The sequence below is a fragment of the Cuculus canorus genome, chromosome 3 (assembly GCF_017976375.1).
Source record: "Cuculus canorus isolate bCucCan1 chromosome 3, bCucCan1.pri, whole genome shotgun sequence".
NCBI classification, from domain to species: domain Eukaryota; kingdom Metazoa; phylum Chordata; class Aves; order Cuculiformes; family Cuculidae; genus Cuculus; species Cuculus canorus.
The window spans coordinates 109,065,851-109,085,702 of NC_071403.1; the positions used below are offsets into that span (position 1 = coordinate 109,065,851).

Consider the following 19,852-nt stretch of genomic DNA (forward strand, 5'->3'; position numbering starts at 1 on the left):
ATTCCCAGCTTGCTGTCTGAAAAGCTGTGTGGAGCTTACTTACAGAGGGTCTATGGGGGAGGAGCCCTGTGGAGGTGAAGAGCTTGTCTTCACTGCTAAAAATGAGATGTTTTCCTAGCCTCAGAGTAATGAATAGGCTTATGCTATCACAGAGGATAACATTTGTAAGGACCAGGCATTTCAGTTTTACAAGAGCAATGCTGGACAGGGAATGTTGTGCTGCTCTGGACAAGCTGACCTTGTGGTAAAAATGAAGTACTGATCCTTTGCTGCATTTGCCCCTTGGGACAATTTATGCTCATTATTAGTTCCAGCTGAAGCACAACCCTGATGCTAGCGATGATGACAAATGTGGAAAGAGATGATGGCTGAGAGCTCTGACCCTGCCCTGAGGAGAGATTATGTCTGAGGGAAGAGCTGAAGCAGCCCAGCTTGGTCTTAGGTGGGGCATCTCTGGTTATCCTCCTCACAAAGGAGGAAGGTGAACCCAGGAGGTACAATACAGCACATACAGAAGGACAAGCAGTGCAGCCTGTGACTGCTACTGACAGGCAGCCTTGTCGTGTAGAACCTGTAGGGCAGGGAGTGGAACTCTGTGGCCCCTCTGCTGTGATTAGGATCCTGCTGTTAAAAGGACTGACTGGAGCTTGGGTAAATGAGGAGAGTAGAGCCATAGCCAGTTGCATGCTTTATACAGGTCACCAGTGAAAAACGGGTGGGTTGATCTGTTTGGTTTTCCTAAGCTGGATTAAACCGTGTTGTATTTCTGTGATGGAACTCTCAGAATAAAACCTCTCAGCAGTTCAGTGGTGCTGAAGACTAGGAAAATAATTTAGGGAAAAAAATCCTCAAACTTAAAATCCCTCAACAACAAAAAAAAGAGGAAAACTGAGGCAGATTAACTACAGGACCACACCACAAAAAGAAAAAAAAAAAAAAGAGAAGATACTCCAGGGTTACATTCTGCTTCAGGAGCCATGCTGCTTTGTTGTTTACAGAGTTGAGACAAGTTTTGTGCCTATTCCTGCCCTTCTCTCAGGCTCTGGATTTGCTAGGCCCAAAGCATATTTTTGAAAGCGATCTCCTTTCCTTGTTCTGCCCTTGTGGACTATTGAGATGACTACTCCCAGTGTGTAGATGTGGATACTCTGACATTCGCATCATGCCTGGATGCAGTGGCTGAGTGGAGTCAATGGGAAATACGTGATGCAGTCTCTGGAGCAGGCAATGACTGTGACTTTGGTTAAGTGGGAAGCATCTGTGCCTTTTTGGAATCTTGCTTTGCAATGGAATCGGTACCAACATGATTCATAATCTCTGGGAAGGGAAAGTTGGCAGGAGGTGATAAGCTTTGGGAAAAGGCAGTCAACCCCTTTCTTTTTTCCCTTATGCTGGATGGCTTTATTCCTCTAACACCACTTCTGTTTCTTTCAGCACTACGTCGCTTTTCCTTGCCAGCTTATAAGAAGCTATTGCTTGATGTAGGTGAAGAGTGACCCACTGCTATCCTTGCACAATGCTAGAGTCTGTAATTGTACTGCATTATACTGACTGCTTTCTTTATTCGGTGCCACAGAGATCATAAAATATTTTTGTGCTGGAAGATCTTCTCTGATGAATAGCACAGAGGATGGCTCAAGTTTCCATGGCAATGCTTGTGAATGTTCTTCTGTCACCAAAGAAAGAGGGACTTTCAGTTGATTAAGGTTTGAGGGTTTTGTCTGAGAAAGGGGTGGTGAGACTTTGTTAGTTGTTTGTTTGCCTTTGGGTAGTGCCTCTGACTGATACATAATCTGGAGAAGGAAGAAGCTGACATTTGGCTGATGGCAGAGATGGATTGTATCATGCAAACTACAGCTGGACTCCTGGACATGCTTAACTGTTCAGCTACAGATGCAGCTGCACAATCACCCAACAGTTAAGCCTGTACCATTCTCTGCCTCTCACATTTGACCATCTGCTAGGGAAAAGCTAATTAAACCAAAACAATTCTTGCTGGGATTAAACCCAACAGCAGAGAGAATTGAATATAGTACAATAATTGTTCTCCTAGTACTGGATCAGAGTTGCTGCTTTATTTGTACTTAGAAAGCATTGCGGGCTATTCTGCCCAATTGCTGTCAGGTAGGTTTTTAGCTCAGGCACGTTTTCCTTCTCTTTTCTATCCCAGATCACTCCTATTATAGGTGCAAGATATAAGTCTTGCTGAATTTTCTTACATTCCTTTCTTATTGGAGCTAAGGCTCTTTCTCTTTTACATGGAATTTCATGCAAAAACTGCACAGAGCTATTTTTTTTCCTTAGTCCCTCAATTTCTTTACTTACAGAATGGAAATTGTTCCTGCCTTCCTCATTGCATGCAAGTCTGGAGTGCATGAATCCTAGAATTGGTGTGGAGCCGCGTAACCTTATAGTTGCTAGAAGTTACCAGTGTAAATCTGAGTCTTGAGACTAAATGTTTCTTGTGAAAATGTGCCTGCAGCCCTTTGAGAGTTGAAATTTAAATCTTGTAAAATGGAAAACGTGGAAGTGTGGTTCCCTTAGCAACTAAACTTGTGTGTGTACCTACGGTCTGTGTTGTGAGGTCTTCAAAACAGCTCTTTCAGAAGAAAAAAAGGACTTACAACTCTGGTTGATTTTGTAGCTGCTCCTTGTAGTGCAGAAGTGACAGCTCACCGCATTGTTCAGAGTTGTGGCACAATTTGGTTTCTGAAGGCCAGCAAGGGATTTAGTTCTCTGCAGGGAGCTTCAAGAGGATTCTTGCTATTGTCTTTCCATGCTGAACACGGAAAACTTGTTGTACTGGAGGGGAAGTTACTGCTGTATATGGTAGCTCAGAGATGGCAGTGATGAGAGGGTGATGGTTGTATTGCTGGAGTAGATATGAGGGAGGTTGAAGGAAGCTCGAAGAGACCTGATTGAAGATGCAGGTAGAGATGAAAGTGGGAGTACCAAAAGAACTAAGATAGATTAAGTCTTGATACTCAGGAGAAACAGTTCAGATAGTTTTGAATAAGAAATGCGGGGAAAAAAAAAAAAGCAGTGATTTTGGAATTGCTGGAATTTAATTTCAATTAATGGGTTTCAAGGGAAAAATGCTGTGGAAACTGGGGAGATGAGAGGCGATTTTAGAGTGTGGATTTGTAGCGCATTTTGTCTTTGACCTCAGACTTGTTTGTATATGTGCTTATCCCACACTCAGCAGAGAACTTAATATTTTGGTGGAAGAGGGGCAGTAGTAAGACCATGCCTGGGGGCAGTTAGATAACATGCTCTAACTCCACACTGCAGTTTGCTCAGGTAAGCTGTTGGTGAGCCATACCTGTAGGAATGAGAGAGTGAAGAACCTTGCCTTCCTGGTGTCTTAGCTGTTCCAGGTACATTGGACATCAGCAAGCAAAAGCTGTGTGGGTGTTTGCAAAGTAGCACAAGTATTTATGATTGCCTTTCCCCTCTTCCTTGGGGAGAGTAGAGAAAACATTATGCTATGCCAGTCTGAGCATTATTATGATGTTTAGTGGGCATAAGAGTAGTAAAACTTTCAAGCCATCTAGGTGTCAATACCTTTAATACTTCAATATACCTTGTGTAGTGTGATTCGCTTATATAATTCTGAAAGATGTACCACTTTGGGTTTTTGAAAGAAAAAAAATCAAATGCAAAACCCGGCAAAATCTTCTCTGGAAGCAGAAAAGGGAAAAAAAGGGGTTAACTTCAATATTGGTAAGGATTTTACCATTGCAGGGAAGCTGTACTGATTTAACTTAATCAGATTAGAAACAGCTGTGATTATATTAGTGCAGCATTCTTGTATAGGCATCCTTAATTTAGTTTGTCTTGTATCTATCTATCTATTTAACTTCAGTTGATTCAACATAAAGTGCTTCTTAACTGAATTAAGAACGTTTACCCGGGAGAGTTATACCGCTTTACATTATTTTCCAAGTCAATTTAATCTAGTACAGTGTATATGTAGACAAGACCTTGGGGAAAAAGCTGATCCTTTTTATTACTTGCCGAACAGCATGTCATGTTTGGCTGCAGCCATGTGATAGCGGAGTGAAAGAGCCCGTTGTGGTCTATTTTGGAGGAGCATGGGTGAACTGATCATTGTAAACTTTGTATGACTTGGTCATTCTTAGCCATAGTGTTCACACCTCCTTATCAATCAGGCATTTTTGTCTAATACAGGTGTGAAAACCCTGTAACTCCTGTTACCCCCTGTTTTCTTGAGTTTACTCCTCAGCCTGCCCATAAGAAGACCCATAGGTGAATGTGCTGTGTATGCAGCAAAAGCAGCATCTCAAGACTTTCACAAATGTTTAATGTTTCAAGCGATTGAGATGGCAGAGCAGGTTTGAGCTGGACATTGGCAGTGGGGCAGTGTTTGAGAGAAAATTTGCCCAATTTTGATGCTGTTTCCCAGTTGCTGCCTCCCTGCCCAGTCTGCACCTCACTGTGTATGGTGACTTCCACACGTACAAAACTCATGGCCACGGAAGAAGCTACTATGTGAGTACTGCAAATGCCAGTTCTCTTTCTTGTTGAAAAGGGTAAGTCTACCAATATGTCTTGTGTTTTTCACTTGCAGATGAAGGCTCTATGGGAACAAAACTGGCATGTGAATTACTCCACAAACGTGATTGTAGTGATGGCATTTCAGAGTAAAGCTGGCTGCTGAAAACAGTCGACCCAGTTCTCAAAATTTGCTTTTGCTAGCACCTGCAAGCGTCAAGGCTGGACTTAACACCTCCTCAACACTGCAGATGCTTCGTGGGCTGGGTCACTGCAACAACTTGTCCATCTGTCCTCTGTGAATAATGCAAATAATGTGCTCTGCTCTATTGTCTGGCTGTGTAGATACTGCATGGTGTGTTAGCCATCTGTGCATTACTGCGACTCACAGAGGGGATGTTTTAGAGAGCAGATTGAGGTAAGTATATAGGTTGCAGTAATGGAGCGTTCTTTAGTACTGCTATATTCTGTGCTGGATGGCTACATCACATTCAGTCCCTAGCACTGAGAACCTGGAGACTGTAGTTTTCCCAGAACTACTTAAACCAAAGGCTTAAAGAAGAGGACTGCTAAATGTTAATTGCTGGGGGTTCTAGGAGACTTAGGGAACATTACAGTGTCTGTCTCACCTTCTTGGTGGTTGAAGAATTTAAGCTGTTCCTGGCTTGTCCTAATTAAATGCCTTTTGATTTTATGCTCTAGGAAGGTAATGTATGATACTTTTCTTTTCCCCCTCCTTTTCTTCCCCTCTTACACAGCATGGGAGCTGACGGAGATCTGGGAAAGCAATTTCTAGATGTTGATGTTCTACAGAAATGTTCACCCTCTCCCTCCTTCATTTCTCTTCAAATGTTTGCTTGCTGTAGCCATTCCCTGTCTTCTGTTTGAGAAAGTTTAAAGCCACAGCTCCCAGATTTTCTTTGTATGATCTATCAGGCTTTTTGCCAAATACAGGTTGTTAGAGTATCAAGATTTGCTTTTCCTAGCAGAGCCCATACAGTTCTTTTCAGGAACTTATGGGAGTTCTGCTAATCTCCATTAATTGTTTTCTAATGGCCTCGTGTTATGACATGGTTTACATCTCTTCAAATATCCAAGAAACCTGCTCCAATAGTCTTCCTATGGAATATCTGAAAAGAGCACGGGTAAGAAGGCAAAGTGGGGACAGACATGAAACCCGTGGTGCAAAGATGAAGAGGCTCTGGAATTTTGCAGCCTAAACCACCTTGTAAAAGTTGAAAAGATCATTGAACAAACTAAAGAGATCAAGCTAACGGAATCACTGAACAAACTAAATAGGCTTTTGGTGTGTCAGCATTTCTGCATGAGAAGCTGTCATTAGCCCCCGATGTAGCTGTCAGTGCTAAAGGTAACTTGGCAAATGACCTTTTGCCAAGCTGGTTCTTGTGCAATTTTGGATGTAGCCATTAAAGGCGATTCTATGCTTTTATATGCATTAGAAAGCTAGCATTCATTTCCTGGTCAAAATCTCCCCTGGGTATTTTTATTCTCCATTAACATTCCTTCTGGGGATTGGATTCGGGTCCTTTACTTCCTGTCCTGTTCCTGTTCAGATGTTAATCAGCTGTTGCATTCTATTCCAGTTATGTGTTAGCGATGTTAGTGTTTCTTGGGCAATGCTGATCTGTCCTGGCTTTTGTAAAAGAGTTAGGGAAGCTAAGCTACTCTTAACACAGCAAAGAGAGTAGGTACTAAAATGCATACTTAAAGATATGGAGTGCAACTGAATTGAGGGGACTGAGGACTTTATATTGTGGAAGTGGGGAGCGGAACTGTAAGGGAAGTGTAATTTTAATTACTTTTAAGACAGTTCTGCAGGTCATAGGTGGTATGACAGACACGTGATATGTCCAGTGGTATTTACATTCAACAAGAACTATGTAAGATTGTAGAATCTAGGGATTTCATTTTCTTTGGAAACATGCTAGGTGTTAAGAAGGGCTTGTTATGTCGCTTGTTGTTCAGTAGCTAGCCTGATCCCTCTTGCTGGATAACCGTTGGAATTGTTCCTGTGCAAGGAACAGAGGTTTCTGCCTAACAGTCAAAGTTAATTTGTATGGAAAAGCAGGAATGAGCAATAATCCTCCCAAAACTCAATTTTAATCCAGGAGTGACTATAATGCTATTACTCAGATCTAAGTCGTGAGCATTAATGTAGAGGCAGAACTGAGATGTGAGTTTCTGCCCTGGGAACTGTCATCCTTTTATTTTACAATGACCCTCAAAGCAGCTAGCAGCAGAATGGATACGAGTGTATTTTTAATTGACATGCCTTCTTCAAATGAAAAGATCTCTCATTAAATGTTAAGCATTCATCTATAACCTTGCAGTCCTTTTTCGTTGTACTTGGCACCAGTAGTCTAGAGGTGCTGCTTTTAACTTCCCACAGCTTGTTCTTCTGTCCTGGACAAGACCTCTTGATGCACTTATTGCATCAAGATTTGTTTCATTGATTATTTGCCTTGATCAGGCTTACTGCAGCAGTTTCTCACGTAGTCTGGCCTGAGACACGTGGAGGCTGAGGTGTTGCCTCTACCCATGTGCTCAGGAAGGCAACTGGACAAGTCTCTCTTGCTTTAGCTTCTCATGATGCTAGTGAAGAGACATTTTTGCCTCTTTAAAGCAGGATGTGCCAATGTCCTGTCTTGGATAAGCATTCGGAGTACAGATTGGCCCAAATGGAGTGAGTTCATTCATTTAGTTCTGGTGCCATAAGAGATATGTTTCATAGGACAGCAGCAGCAATTTTTATTTACATGTGGGTATTGTGTTTGGAGCTCTTTTAAATACTCTGACTCAGTAATAGCTAATTAATGTTTCTGCTGTGTTGCATTAGAAACAAACATGGCTGTGATTGTGTTATGGAATGTATTTTCTCTGTCGTACAAGTTTGTCTTTTGGAATAATGAGCAAGCTTAAAGAAATGCTGCTTTTAAAAGGAAAAGGCTGGAAAGATGACACAACGCCTGAAATAAGAAACTTTGTCTGCCACATAATCACTGTATTTCTGTTGAGGAAGGGAGACTGCTGAGCCTGAACACTGATAAGCTGGCTGCTTTATAGGGTCAGAAAAGACAGCACAACAGAAGGAGATGATGAGAAAAGCCCTATAAGTCCTCCCTCCCCTTTGCAGGGAATATTTAGCTACAGCAAGCAGGCAGAAATTGTGTGTATCCTGGAATGAAAGTTAGGTGTTAGCTACCTAAGGCCTCGAGGAACTTGCCAAGTATCATGAAGACAGCAAGTGTCTACAGATGTAACTTTTTTTCCCTTCAGTGCTTTCCCCTTTTGTCCAAAATGTTACTTTTTGGACATTTTTTTATGTTATGTACCTCTTTCCTGTTACTGGAAATAGTGATGCTAACATCTTGAGTGGTCATGTGGTTTTGCATGCATGCCAAGTGGCTGTTAGTTCTGTGGGCACTGCACAGAGTAGTCTGAGCGGTTCTGTGCTACATTTCATCCATTCCTGGTGTGTGATAAATGTTTTGCCTTTTGCAGCTCACACAGAGAACATAGCTATTCTGCGAGTAGAGAGGATGGATTTTACACTGAAGGATTCTGGCAAAAACAGCTGGAGTGAAGTTTGTCTGCTGCCTCTGCAGCTGTCTTAATTCACTCTTGCTGTGCTCCCTTACTGTGGAGAGGAAAGACGTTGTGTGTATCTTGTCTTTGCGGGATGTGGAGGAATCCTCAGCTTTTTGCATTAACAAAAGAAATTGCTAAGTTTCCACTGCAGTCTTCTGATCCTTTGTGTGTTCATTTCTGTTTGCCTGGAAGAGGTGACTGTTGCTAATCACAGATTGGTTGGGGTTGGGAGGGACTTGTGGAAATTATCTAGTCCAACTGCGATGCTAACCTGGAGCAGGTTGCACGGGAATGTATTCAGGCAGGTTCTGAATATCTCCAGAGAAGAGGACTCCACAACCTCCCTGGGCAGCCTGTGCAGTGTTGTGTCTCCTTACAGTAAAGAAGTTCTTCCTCACGTTAAGCTGCAACTTCCTGTACTCCTATTTGTGCCTGTTGCCCCTTGTCCTGTCACTGGACACCACTGAAAAGAGTCTGGCCCCATCCTCTTGACACCAACCCTTTAAACATGTATAAGCATTGATAAGATCCCCTCTCAGTCTTTTCTTCTCCAGGCTAACCAGTTCCAGGTCTCTCAACCTTTCCTCATAAGAGAGATGCTCCTGTCCCCTCATCATCTTTGTGGCAATCTGCTGGACTCTCTCCAGTTCCTCGTCTTTCCTAAGCTGGGGAGCCCAGAACTGGATGCAGTACTCCAGATGGGACCTCACTAGGTCAGAGTGATGTGGGAGGAGAGAACCTCCCTCGACTGCTGGCCACGCTCTTGTTGATGCACCCCAGGATATCATTAGCCTTCTTGGCCATGAGGGCATATTGCTGGCTCATGGTTAACTTGTCCACCAGGACTCCCAGGTCCTTCTCTACAGAGCTGCTTTCTAGCAGATCAGCCCCCAACCTGTACTGGTGCAGGGGGTTATTCCTCCCTAGGTGCAGAACCGCACACTTGCCTGTGTTGAACTTCATTAGGTTCCTCTCCACTCAACTTTCCAGCCCGTGCCAATCTCTCTGAAAGGCAGCACAGCTTTCTGGTGTATCAATCAGTCCTCACAGTTTTGTGCCACCAGTAGACTTGCTGAGGTTACACTCTGTCCCCTCATCCAGCTCACTGATGAATACATTGAAGAAGACCAGGCCCAGTACTGACCCCTGGGGAACAGAGCTGGCCACAGGCTTCTGACTAGACTTTGCACCACCGATCACAACCCTCTGAGCTCTGCATCCAGCCAGTTCTCAATCCACCTCACTGTCCACTCATCTAACCCATAATTCCTAAGCTTGCCTGTGAGAATGTTACAGGAGACGCTGTCAAACGCCTTGCTGAATTTGAGGTAGACGACATCCACTGCTGTTCTCTCATCTGTTCAACACTTTATGCCACCGTAGAGGGCTATCATATTGGTCAAGCATGATTTCGCCTTTGCAAATCCATGTTGACCGCTCTTGATAACCTTCTTTTCTTTCTGCAGTAGAATTGGAGCTACTGCAGACAATAGTCTGCTGGGAAAAGGACTGTAAATGTTAAGGAACATTAATGATGAGAGATGGAAGGGGCAGATAAAAGGGACCAGGGGGTTAAGTTTCCTCTTATATTACAGTGCTAATTAGAATAGCTGAAGAGCTGCCTTCTACTGTAGCTCAGACTAAAGCTGAGCTTCTATGGAGTAGTCAGAATGTGTGCTCGACAGCAAGCTCCTTCAGAGGAGGCTTGTGAATAGCGTAGTGGGCAGAATTAGTGCTGCCTTCTATTTTTGGATATTATCTATATCCATTTATGATTTGGAGCACAAGGTCCATCTGTTCTGCAGAGAGTATCTGCCCTCTCTGAACATAGGTGTGGTGAATTGAGCCACCTTGGGATTCTCTGTCTGTAGTAGCAAGGGATGCCCAGGTATTGTAGGCAAGGAAGGCTTGACTGTGCTGTACTGTTCAGTGCAGGGGAGTCTGCAGAGGACAATTAGATTGCTGTGGCAGAGTGATTGAAGCAGAATGACAGAGACTGGCTTGGTGGTGTTGGGCAGGAATGTAGGTGGGGAAACAGTGACCCCTGAAGCCATCTAGAATAAACAGCTACCTTTCAGAGGTCAGTTATTGGTCTGCACAAGCACCCTGCACAGCAGAGACGTGATTTAAAGATCTCCCTTGTCTGGGACACATTGAAGACAAGCAGCTTATTTTTCTGGAGGGTCCTGGCATTAAATAATGTACTTTGCTACAGACTCCTGCCCTGGCATCTGGCTGTGGGTTGCTCTGAGCGTGCCTGGTTGTTTCCATGTGTTGTGCTGATAGGAGACTGACACCAAGTTTCCTTTCTCATGTTTCAGGAGCTGTTGGCCAGATGATGCTGGATGCTGACAGGGGAAAGCTGATTCAGAGACAAGCAGCCCGAAATGTTTGGACACGTCGTCACTTTGGATCTGTAAGTCCTTGTTTGAGGGAAAGTTGCCTGGAGGCACCGCGAGTATGTCAGTGTCTCTGGAGATTCTCACATCATGAGGGTAGGTTTCAAATCCCAGTATCTTTTCCAGGTAGGTGGGGATAAGATGGCAGGTAGTATAGTTGCTGGCTTTAGAGTAGGAAGCAGGACAGTTCTGTGTGAGCCAGAGGAACTCTGTGCTGAGAGACAGAGAAGCCTCTGACATGTTCATTTTGAACACTTCTGCAGTGGAAACATGCGTGGACCCATGGGTGTAGCTGTTCCTGGAATCTTCTGCTTGTCTACCATCCCATGTTGATGGTGGTTTTGCCTTGATTCTGAACCAGCTTCTGCTGGGAGTTTGTGGAAAAGCAGATTCAAACTATGCTGAAGGTACATGTTCTCCTTTGCTCTTTGTTTCTCCCCCCACCCCTGTACAATACGGCTTTGCCCCGCAGAGCAGTTATGCTGTTGTGAAGCTGTTTTTCTTGAGCTAGTCGAGACCCGACTCTAGCATTGTAGTAAGGAAAAGAACCAGACAGCTTGTTGGGGCAGGGCCAGCACTGAAGGGTAGCTCTTCAGTTTGTTTTGGCAAAGCTAAAGTTTGCATGGTCCTGGTTGCCTGCCTGTTCCATTCACCTTCAATCTTGTCTGTCCCTGTGTGTGTACAACTGCTCCACGCCCTGCACTCCTGTTCCACCTCCCAGGGCTTGGTGCCATTGACAGGGAAGAAGCAACACAGCAGCAAAAGTGCATCAGGAAAGGGAAGACTCCACTGCAGTCTCTATTGTGCCGCTGGTGAGGGTGATGGCCACAGAGCTGCACTCTTATAGTTGCAGCCTAGATCAACCCAATTCTCTTCTTGTAGTGATGGGTACCTTGGACTTTGAACAGACAGGCAAGTTGCTTCTGAACTTGTGTTGTATCCTGGATTGGCTGGACACTGTTATACAAAAGCCTGTTAGCAGCAAGGTCGAGTGTGGCATGCTGCTTGCTGGAAGTCAGAGAGTAGCTTGCTGCCTTCTCTTGTGGAGGTGTGGGTTATCACAGCTGTAGGCAGAAGGATGTAATGTTTTGGCTCAACTAAGAGTGATAATTGCCAGCTCAGTTGTAGGTGAGAAGCACTGGCTTAAAAGGATGAGTGAGGTAATTGTTAGCATTACCAAGATTCTGTTCTGAAGGCTTCACAGTTAGCATCCCTCTGCAGTAGTGGGGAGGAATAGCTGGGAGGGTCCCATTTTGGAGGAGGTTTGTTTAGTCAGCCCTGAAACCAAGGTTACCTCGAAGCTATTGCTTCATGAATTTTGAGTTTGTGTGGTCCCAGCGTCCACAGTGCCTTGGACGAGATGCCTTTCCAGCTCTTGCTGGGTTATGTGGCACAACTATCCTAAGTTAATTTACTTTCAGAGGATTTGATGTGGGTTGGGGCAGCCACCTGGAGTGAGATAACCATCTGGTTGTCCTTGGTTGTAAACATTCACTATTCCTTACATATTTATGGGATGAGGTTTCAAATGGGCTGTGTTGATGGATGCTAAGCTATTTTTTTCTCTTTTTCAGGGCATCTGAGTGAGTGTCCCTGCTTCATGAAGCTTTAAATTTGAGCGTAGGCTGGTAAGTGCTCAGGTTCTTATGGGCTAGAGAAATGATTGTGATTTCAGCTTGGGATGTCTCCGTGCACATCTCCTGTCCTTAGCCTGGCAGGAATTGATGGAAGAATCCCTAGATCACTTGTTTGATGGAGGAGTGTTGACAAACACGTTTCTGCTCAGGCTTTCAGCATTCTCAGCAAGTCAGACTCATCTGTTTTGCTTGGGAATGCAGTGGAATGTGGGTTTGGTATGCCGGATGTGATTTTTTTTCTAAAGCACTGGAGATCTCGTCAACTTCTTGAGTGCTTTTAGGAGAAGGGACCTTGAGGGAATGACTGCAGCAAGGGGGGGAGTTTCCAGCATTCTGATAGTGGAAATTTACAGGTTAGTCCTAGGAAGTTGTTCGAGTCTGTGGATAAGTTTGAGAAACTTCTGTGAGCTTGTGTTTTTAGCCAAGTGAAGGACAGCATGCAAATGTTTCTTGAAGTGTAAAGCTTGTTGTGGCTTGGAGCCACTCTGTGCACAGTGCCAGAGTGGCACTCACACTTGTCAGTCCTCCCAGGGACCTCAGTCTAAGTGTGAAGATGACACAGTTAGGCAAGAGAGGGTAAGAACCAGAGAGAATTCTTGGGGCTCCATTTAGACACTAAGCGTTTGAAACTCCACTGGCCAAAACACAAAGCAAGAGAAGTCTGCTGGGTCACTGGCGCAGTGGTATCATTGACTCTCATTCACATACCCTCAAGGCAGTCAAATGGCCCTGCCTGGAGAAGAGGGGGAAAGGGTGATCTGAATTGATGTAGGTCTGCACTTTGAAGTGCTGCAGGTCAGGTGTTGAGGATTGCAGAGGTACTAGGCTTGATCGGTGTTAGGATCCAGCAAGGGAAAGGGGAATGAGAAGTGGGTGCTTACCCTAAATAAAGGGCGACTATGAACAATGCATATGTCATCATTGGGGAAAGTCTGGTATTGGGCTCTGCAGGGACTGCTTGGCATCTCCAGCACTTCTCGTCTTGTATACAAGAGGACGGTTGAAAACCTGGCTGCATGGAGGGAAGTCTTCCTGACCTCCACTGCAGTCCCAAAGTGGTGGAAAGGAAGGAGATTCTTCCATATGTACAAGATAGCTGCTTTCCTTCTACCCCATTTTTCGCTTTTGTCCTGCAACCGCTCTTCCAGCAGGAAGAATCTTGTCCAGCACAGCTGGGGTAAAGGGACTAATGTGATCTTTCCACTAGTGGTACTGCTGAATGTTGCAAAATCTGGCCTTAGGTACCAGTGTCAATGGCATTGCTCCCTAATTTGATGCCACCTGTGACTTGAGTGTAGTCTTTGTCTTTTCTGACAAGAGTGAGCAGTTGCAATGGTACGATACCTCCTTCTGACAAGCCTCCTGTGGTCTTCTCCATTTGGGTTCCAGTGCAAGCCAAAAACTTCTGGGTTTGGGCTCTTTAATGGCTGGAGTCTCCTCCCACAGAGTCTCTGCTGACAGTGACAGCACATGATCAATAACTCCTGCTCCAGCTGTCACTGCTGCCTGTAAGGCTTGCAGTTTCCATATTGGAAAAGGCCTTTCCTAAAGAGCCTAATCAATATGCTGCTGTGAGGTCTGTCCTCGTTTGCTATATATAATCCGGACACACACAAACTGCGTGTGTGGAGGGGGGGAGAGATGTGCCAGCCCTTTGCTTTCACTGCCTGGGAGAAGAACACAGCTACCTCTTACTTTGCTCCCTCTCCTGCAGCTGCTGCTCAAGGCTTGTGGCCACATCCTTTTCTTGCTCTATTAGCACTCTGCATGGGGACCTGCTCTGGGATTCCAGGGGAGCCACATTCCTGCTGGGTCACTTCTAGGGTTCTATGGAGCGCCTGTGACTGTCTCTTCTGTGCACTTTCTGCTCTTGGTAGGTAACCCGCTTTCGGAGCCACGCAGGTGGGAGGATGTCGAGCACAGCTCCATCAAAGAAGCCTTACCGCAAGGCGCCCCCGCAGCATCGTGAGATCCGCCATGAGGTACCCATCATCCGTGATGACCAGGATGGAGTAATCGTGGCCGAGCAGAGTCAGGTAACGGCTTGCCGAGTGGCAAACAGCTTAACACCATTGCACCAGCAAACAGGGTTTAATTACGCCAAGACAGGCCAGCTCAAGCAGGCAGAGGGGTTTGAGGTTTGCAACCTGAACTTCTCATCGTGGTCCCTCGAGTCCAGCAGTGAGAAGGAAGTGACAGGGTGCAAAGCAGAGTTGAACATCAAGAGCCAGACTGTTTCACCAGCACTTTCACGTGGTGGGAAGATGGGGCAGCGAAGTGGGAAGCGGTGCCCAAACCGCAGTCGTGGGCACCTCAGCAAATTTATGAGCCGCAGTATGGAGACAGTTGTGGTGTCTGGAGATGAAAGGCACCGTCCCACTTGCTCTTTCAAGAGCAGAAGCCTGGAACGCTCACTTATGTTTAAAGAGCCTCCTGAAGTCCTGACACCAAGGAAGTTTCGGGTCTCCTCTACACACCTGCCTCTCAAAGGGATCCTGAAGCAGACCAGCATGACAGGCCCATGCCCTGAAAGTTTACGCAAGTCCCGCTCAGTAGAGACGCTTTCCCATGGCCGCAGCTCACAGAAGTACAGTGATCCCCAGCTCTGCCTCAGCCGTAAGGAGAAGTGCTCACTGGAGCACTGCGGCAGCAGTGCTACTGACTCTGTCAAACGCAGGGAGAAGATGACAGAGGAAAAATTGCAGTTCTCCAAGTTCCTGGATGAGATTACCCAGCGGGTGCTGAGTCCCATCCGCTTGCGCTCACTGGGAGAGACCAGGGGAGCAGAACAAGACCAGAACTCTCCCATTTTCGTGAGAAGCTCCGTGCCACAAGGCCAAAGGGAAGGTCACCTGCAAGGGCTCAAAACAAAGCATGCAACTGAAAGATCCCCCTACCCAAGCAGAAGAAAAGCAGAAAAGAAATGTGAGCTGTTGGGAATGGCTTCGTGCCAGAGAAAGTGTGCTGAGGAGCCTGAGAGAGCTTCCAGACTAAGAAAGAAACCCATCCTTGGGCGGAAGGACAGTAAGGAAAAACTCCTTTCCTTGGAGGGAAGGGTAGTAGATCTGTGTCAGTATGAGCTGCAGCAGCGAGGGCTGACAGGGACATCCTCTGGGCAGCAGCACTCACTGTCTCCATGGAAAAGCAGTGCAGAGGGCAGAAGGGATGAAAGCAGTCCCTGTTCACAGCTATTGCAGCCACCCCATCTGTGTGCTAAAGTTGGGCAGAAGCGTGCAGAGGAGCCGACCTACCCAGAGAAAGGATCCTTCTCCACTCCAACACGCTGGAGTCGGGAGGAGGGGCCTACCCCATCTAGATCCTCCCCTTCCTTCAGCCTGGCACTAAACAAGGTAGGTGCCAGTGCCACCAGCTCACAAGATAGGGGTCTTGCAAAGGCCAAAGCTCCCACCTGGATCTCATCTAGTCTGTAATGCCGGTGGGGAGAGTGATAGCAGGCTCCCAGACCTCATATTGTAGATGCTTAATGACCAGAAGCTGCTCTCTTGTAGATGCCATTCATGGCTGTTCTTGAGCTTGGGTATATCATCCTGTGAGAAATCAGCTTCCCTTTAGCCCTCAGGAGTTAGGAAGGCAGGAGCTGGTGCTGTTCTCCCTACTGTGGACCTCCCAGGCATTTGCAAGTTGAAAGCCCTCTAGGCTGCATGGCAGCAGGCATGTGCAGAAGGCAGGCAGCTCTGTTGTCAGAAGTGTTGGGATGCTCCCGGTGCTTTCTGTGTGCCCTGTGACTAGCTGTTTTGGGGTACTTGATCTTTATCTGATGGCTGTTTCAGGTCTTTGTAAGCCTTCTCCTCTTTTCTCCAGCCTGCTTTGTGGCAATCACTTCATTTTAATAGGAATTGCATTATCCTCTTTGCCTAATTACTAGCATCTGTTCTATGTGCGTTTGTAGGGGTAGAGGAGACAGTTGCTAGATAATTCTGCATGAATAAACCAATTGACATATGGGGTGAGGATGTAAGAAAAGAATGGATTGATGCTTTGTTTGCCTTTAGGGGCAGGAGGGTGTGTGCAGGTGATAAGGACCATTATGTTAAAACATGAATTGATGAAGGAAGCAGCCTCACGATGTCCTAGGGCCAGTACTGGGGTAATTTTGTCTTCTGTGATGTTGCTAGTAACTCAAGAACTTCATGCACAACTGTGTGTGGCATGATCTCTCAGCCCAGAGCTGATTGTGACGTTTAACGGACGATCTAATGTGTGTCAATGCTTTGCGTTTGTGCAGTGCGCTTGGTACCAAGCACCAAAAATAATCCATAGACAGCTTGGACTTTGTTAGAACAGTCACAGTCTTGGGCTTTCACAGAAATGTCGTTGCTTCTAGTGCTAATTAAATCTGTTCCAGCTATGCTGGCAGGCAGCAACCATCTCACAGGTTAACACAGAGTGCAAAGGAAGTGAGAATAGCTGTGCTCTTGTCACTGCGTGGTCTCCTTGTTCTGCAGGTCCCTGCTCCAGCCATCTCTGGTTATCTTTCCCAGAATGTTAATTTCTTTCCCAGGCATTTCTGACCTTTGATGTTTCTTCTGCCATCCCAAAATAGTTACATTGGCTGGTTTCAAGTGTGCAGAAAGAAACTCCTTTTCACAGCACAGTCTGGATGGTGTAAATAGTAGACCCATTTTGCAGCTCTGAAATGATTCTCTCTCATTCTTTTTGTGGGGCTTCAAGGGTGGTGTTATTGCTGTGGTGACAAATTAATCCTTAGTGTATGTTGGCCTGTGAGATTCCAGCTACCCATTAACTGTGGATATGGAGGAGGCTGAAGCACCAGCTAAGGTAACGATGGTACAAGAAATGCTGAGATCACACTGTAGAGAGTAATATTACCTAATTTGTGTGGTGGTTTCTAGTGCAGCTCTTGTACCCTGAACCAGAACACACAGACTGTCTTGGTATCGGACAGCTGGGCGATGTGTAAAGATCCTGGGTGCTCTAAGCTTGCCTAGCCTGACCTGTCAGAGCAGGTGAGGAAGAGTCATAGGTATGGTCTAGCAACCAAGACTCTGCCATTTAGGACAATGTGAAACCACTGCCTCCTCTGAAAAAATCTTACAGTTCTTTTCTTCCCTGTGCAGGAACCCTTGACGGATTCAGAAAGGATGAAGTAAGTGTCCTGCTTCCCCTTTATGCCTGTTGTACTGCAACTGTGCGGGTGCTGATTCCTCACATCCAGCCTATGCCAGCTGCACAGCAAAGCTGACTGGCCCTATGGGCTCCTCTCAGATCTGCAGTATTCCTGGGCCACGTGGGCAGAGCTTTAGTCTCTGCCTTGCTAACCTCTGCCTTGCGTGTCTGTCTCCCTGGAGAGGGAGGGAACACAGACCCTCAGTGCAGGTGCAGGCAGGAGGAGTTGGTAGATGTGAAAGAAAGTAGGAGATGAAACCTTTAATACAGGTGGAGAGGGGAGTGCCCTTTTAAACTCTTCTTGTGGTTGCCAGTGTTTTGGTATAAGCCACCAGAAACAGTATGCAGAGACCCACTGCTGACTGAGGGTGAGGGCTGAGCCCTGTGGTGGTGTGGGGCACAGACAGCTGCTAGCATTGAGCTCCAGGCCATGGCGAGGAGCAAGCTTGTGCTGCCAGAGAGAAGGTGTGCTTCTAGGTTTCTTTGAGCAACTGAGCACAAAGGAATGAAAACAGGAAATCCTTTTGACCACCAGGCATGTCCTGGCTGGGGAGGAACAGAGCAATTTGTGTTGGAATGGGGCTGACTGGCAGCTGTGATCACATCTGTACACATACCCCACCACTTCTGCTTCTGGGCCCAAGGTTGTATAGAGTCCTCTCTCCACCGTGTATTAGAGGTGTGAGGGCTTTTGAACAGTTTTGAGGGAGAAGAAGTTACTTTACTCTTTTTGCCTTCAACTTTTCCAACCTGAACAGGGATAAATTATTGAGTGAGTTTCATTCACCAGCAAGGGACACTGGAGCTGTGCATCTCATCTGGCTAGGGTTTTATCCAAGTACTGTAACCTGAGAGGGAGCTGGGAACCATGGCTGGCCAGCTGGCATGTGCTGCTCCTTTGCCCCTGCTCCAAGGCAGTTTGAGTCTCCTTCTCCTGACAGAGATGCAGTTCTTGCTGCGTGTGCTAGAGTCTCCTGCCAGTTCAGTTCCTGACTTCCTGGGGCCCCTGCATGAGGCCTTGAGCCCTAAAGACAAGCAGTGGGGAAGGGGTGCTGGTGTGGAGTAGCCCCTGTGCACTCAGTGGTACCTTGTTCCTGTGTGCCCCAGGCTATTGCAGCATGAGAATGAGGAGTTGCGTCGACGGCTGACATATGTGACTAACAAAATGGAGGCGATGGAGAGGGAGCTGGAGTCGGGTCAGGACTACCTGGAGATGGAGCTAGGCCAGAACCGTGAGGAGCTGGAGAAATTCAAGGACAAATTCCGTAGGTATGGAAAAGGAAATGAGGGGGATAGAGACTAAACACTCCCTCAGCTGCTGTGAGCAGGCTGTTGTGTAAATCAAAGGCATGCTGCATCCTCAGGTGCACCCCCAGACAGCAGAGGAGTTAAAGGCTCTGCAGCCATTACTTTAGGGTACAGTGTGAGAACGCTGCCAGCACAAGAGACTGACAACACAGAGAATTCTCCATCTATTGGATGTAAGGCAGGGTCCAACTTGGATGGTTACCCCGCAACTGTGAAAAGAGCCACTGATGGCTGCAAGAAAATACATCACCACTTTACCTGACTTCTTACCCCAGTCAAAAATCAATGCCAGTCCCTGATCATGTGCTTTTATGTGGCATAGCTTGGAGAAGTCCTCTGAAGTCATTCACACCCTCCCCTGCAAGATCCTTTCACCCAGCCAAACCTCATCTTGCCTCCAATAACATAGGATCTGAAGGACGTTATGTGGCAGAGGTGAGGTGTAGTTAATATGCCTGGTTGTTCCAGTACTGTGAATACCGGTCTTTCTGGAGTTTTGGAGTTCGTGGTTTGCTTGGCAGCCATGAAAGGGACTTGAGCAGGTGCCTGAGATCCATTCCCACATATATCTTGTTTGTGTAGGTTGCAGAACAGCTACACTGCTTCCCAGAGAACCAATCAAGACCTGGAGGAGAAGCTACATGCCCTGGTAAGTTCCTTATTCAGTCACCACAGAGAGGAGGTGGAAGAGACCTGTGTGTTAGGAGCAGATGGGGGAAGGGGCCCTGGCTTTACCAAGCAGATACAGCAGTGGGTGAGGGGTGAGATTCTGGCCATGACCATCTACTTGCCACTCTGGCTGGTGTCAAGAACTGGTTTCTTGATTTACTGAGCCCTTACTTGGTCATGCATATGAGCTTTGGTTCCCCTCAACATAATTGCATGGTATTCCGTCATGTTGCTTCAGTCCCTCTCAAAATGCCAGGGATGTGTCAGCCAGTCTTGGGGTGGTCATCCTGGGAGGACGGGGGCAGTCAGAGCAGAGCCAATGTGCCTGTATGTCTGTTGTGTGCATTCATAACACTCATGGCTGTTTCTTTTCTCTCCCTTCCCCTCTCTCTCTCTTTCTCTTCCCCACGCTGCTGCTGGCACACACTGGGCGCACTCACCTCTCAGGCCTCTCTCAGCCAAAGCTGGATTTTTGCAGTTGCGTCTTTTCGTTTGTGTGTTTTTTTCTTTCCTCTTTACGTGTCTCAGCCTGTTGGTTTCATTGTCAGTCCCACATACACCATCCCA

The 19,852-nt window shown here is 46.4% G+C and overlaps 1 protein-coding gene across 7 annotated transcripts in view; it reads left to right on the forward strand.

Annotated features, from left to right (window-relative positions):
- Positions 1 to 19,852, forward strand: part of TJAP1 (tight junction associated protein 1) — a 41,545-nt gene that overhangs the window by 14,028 nt on the left and 7,665 nt on the right. For 4 of the 7 annotated variants that reach the window (XM_054062114.1, XM_054062113.1, XM_054062116.1 and 1 more), the window contains 7 exons: positions 10,446 to 10,540; positions 12,098 to 12,151; positions 14,038 to 14,196; positions 17,260 to 17,288; positions 18,416 to 18,577; positions 19,199 to 19,265; positions 19,733 to 19,762. In XM_054062114.1, coding sequence (XP_053918089.1) covers positions 14,071 to 14,196; positions 17,260 to 17,288; positions 18,416 to 18,577; positions 19,199 to 19,265; positions 19,733 to 19,762 — 414 coding nt within the window. In that variant the 5' untranslated portion in view covers positions 10,446 to 10,540; positions 12,098 to 12,151; positions 14,038 to 14,070. Of the gene's footprint in view, positions 1 to 10,445; positions 10,541 to 10,786; positions 10,931 to 12,097; positions 12,152 to 14,037; positions 14,197 to 17,259; positions 17,289 to 18,415; positions 18,578 to 19,198; positions 19,266 to 19,732; positions 19,763 to 19,852 lie in introns of all 7 variants that reach the window. The other 3 variants (XM_054062117.1, XM_054062118.1, XM_054062119.1) reach the window with 2 other exon arrangements.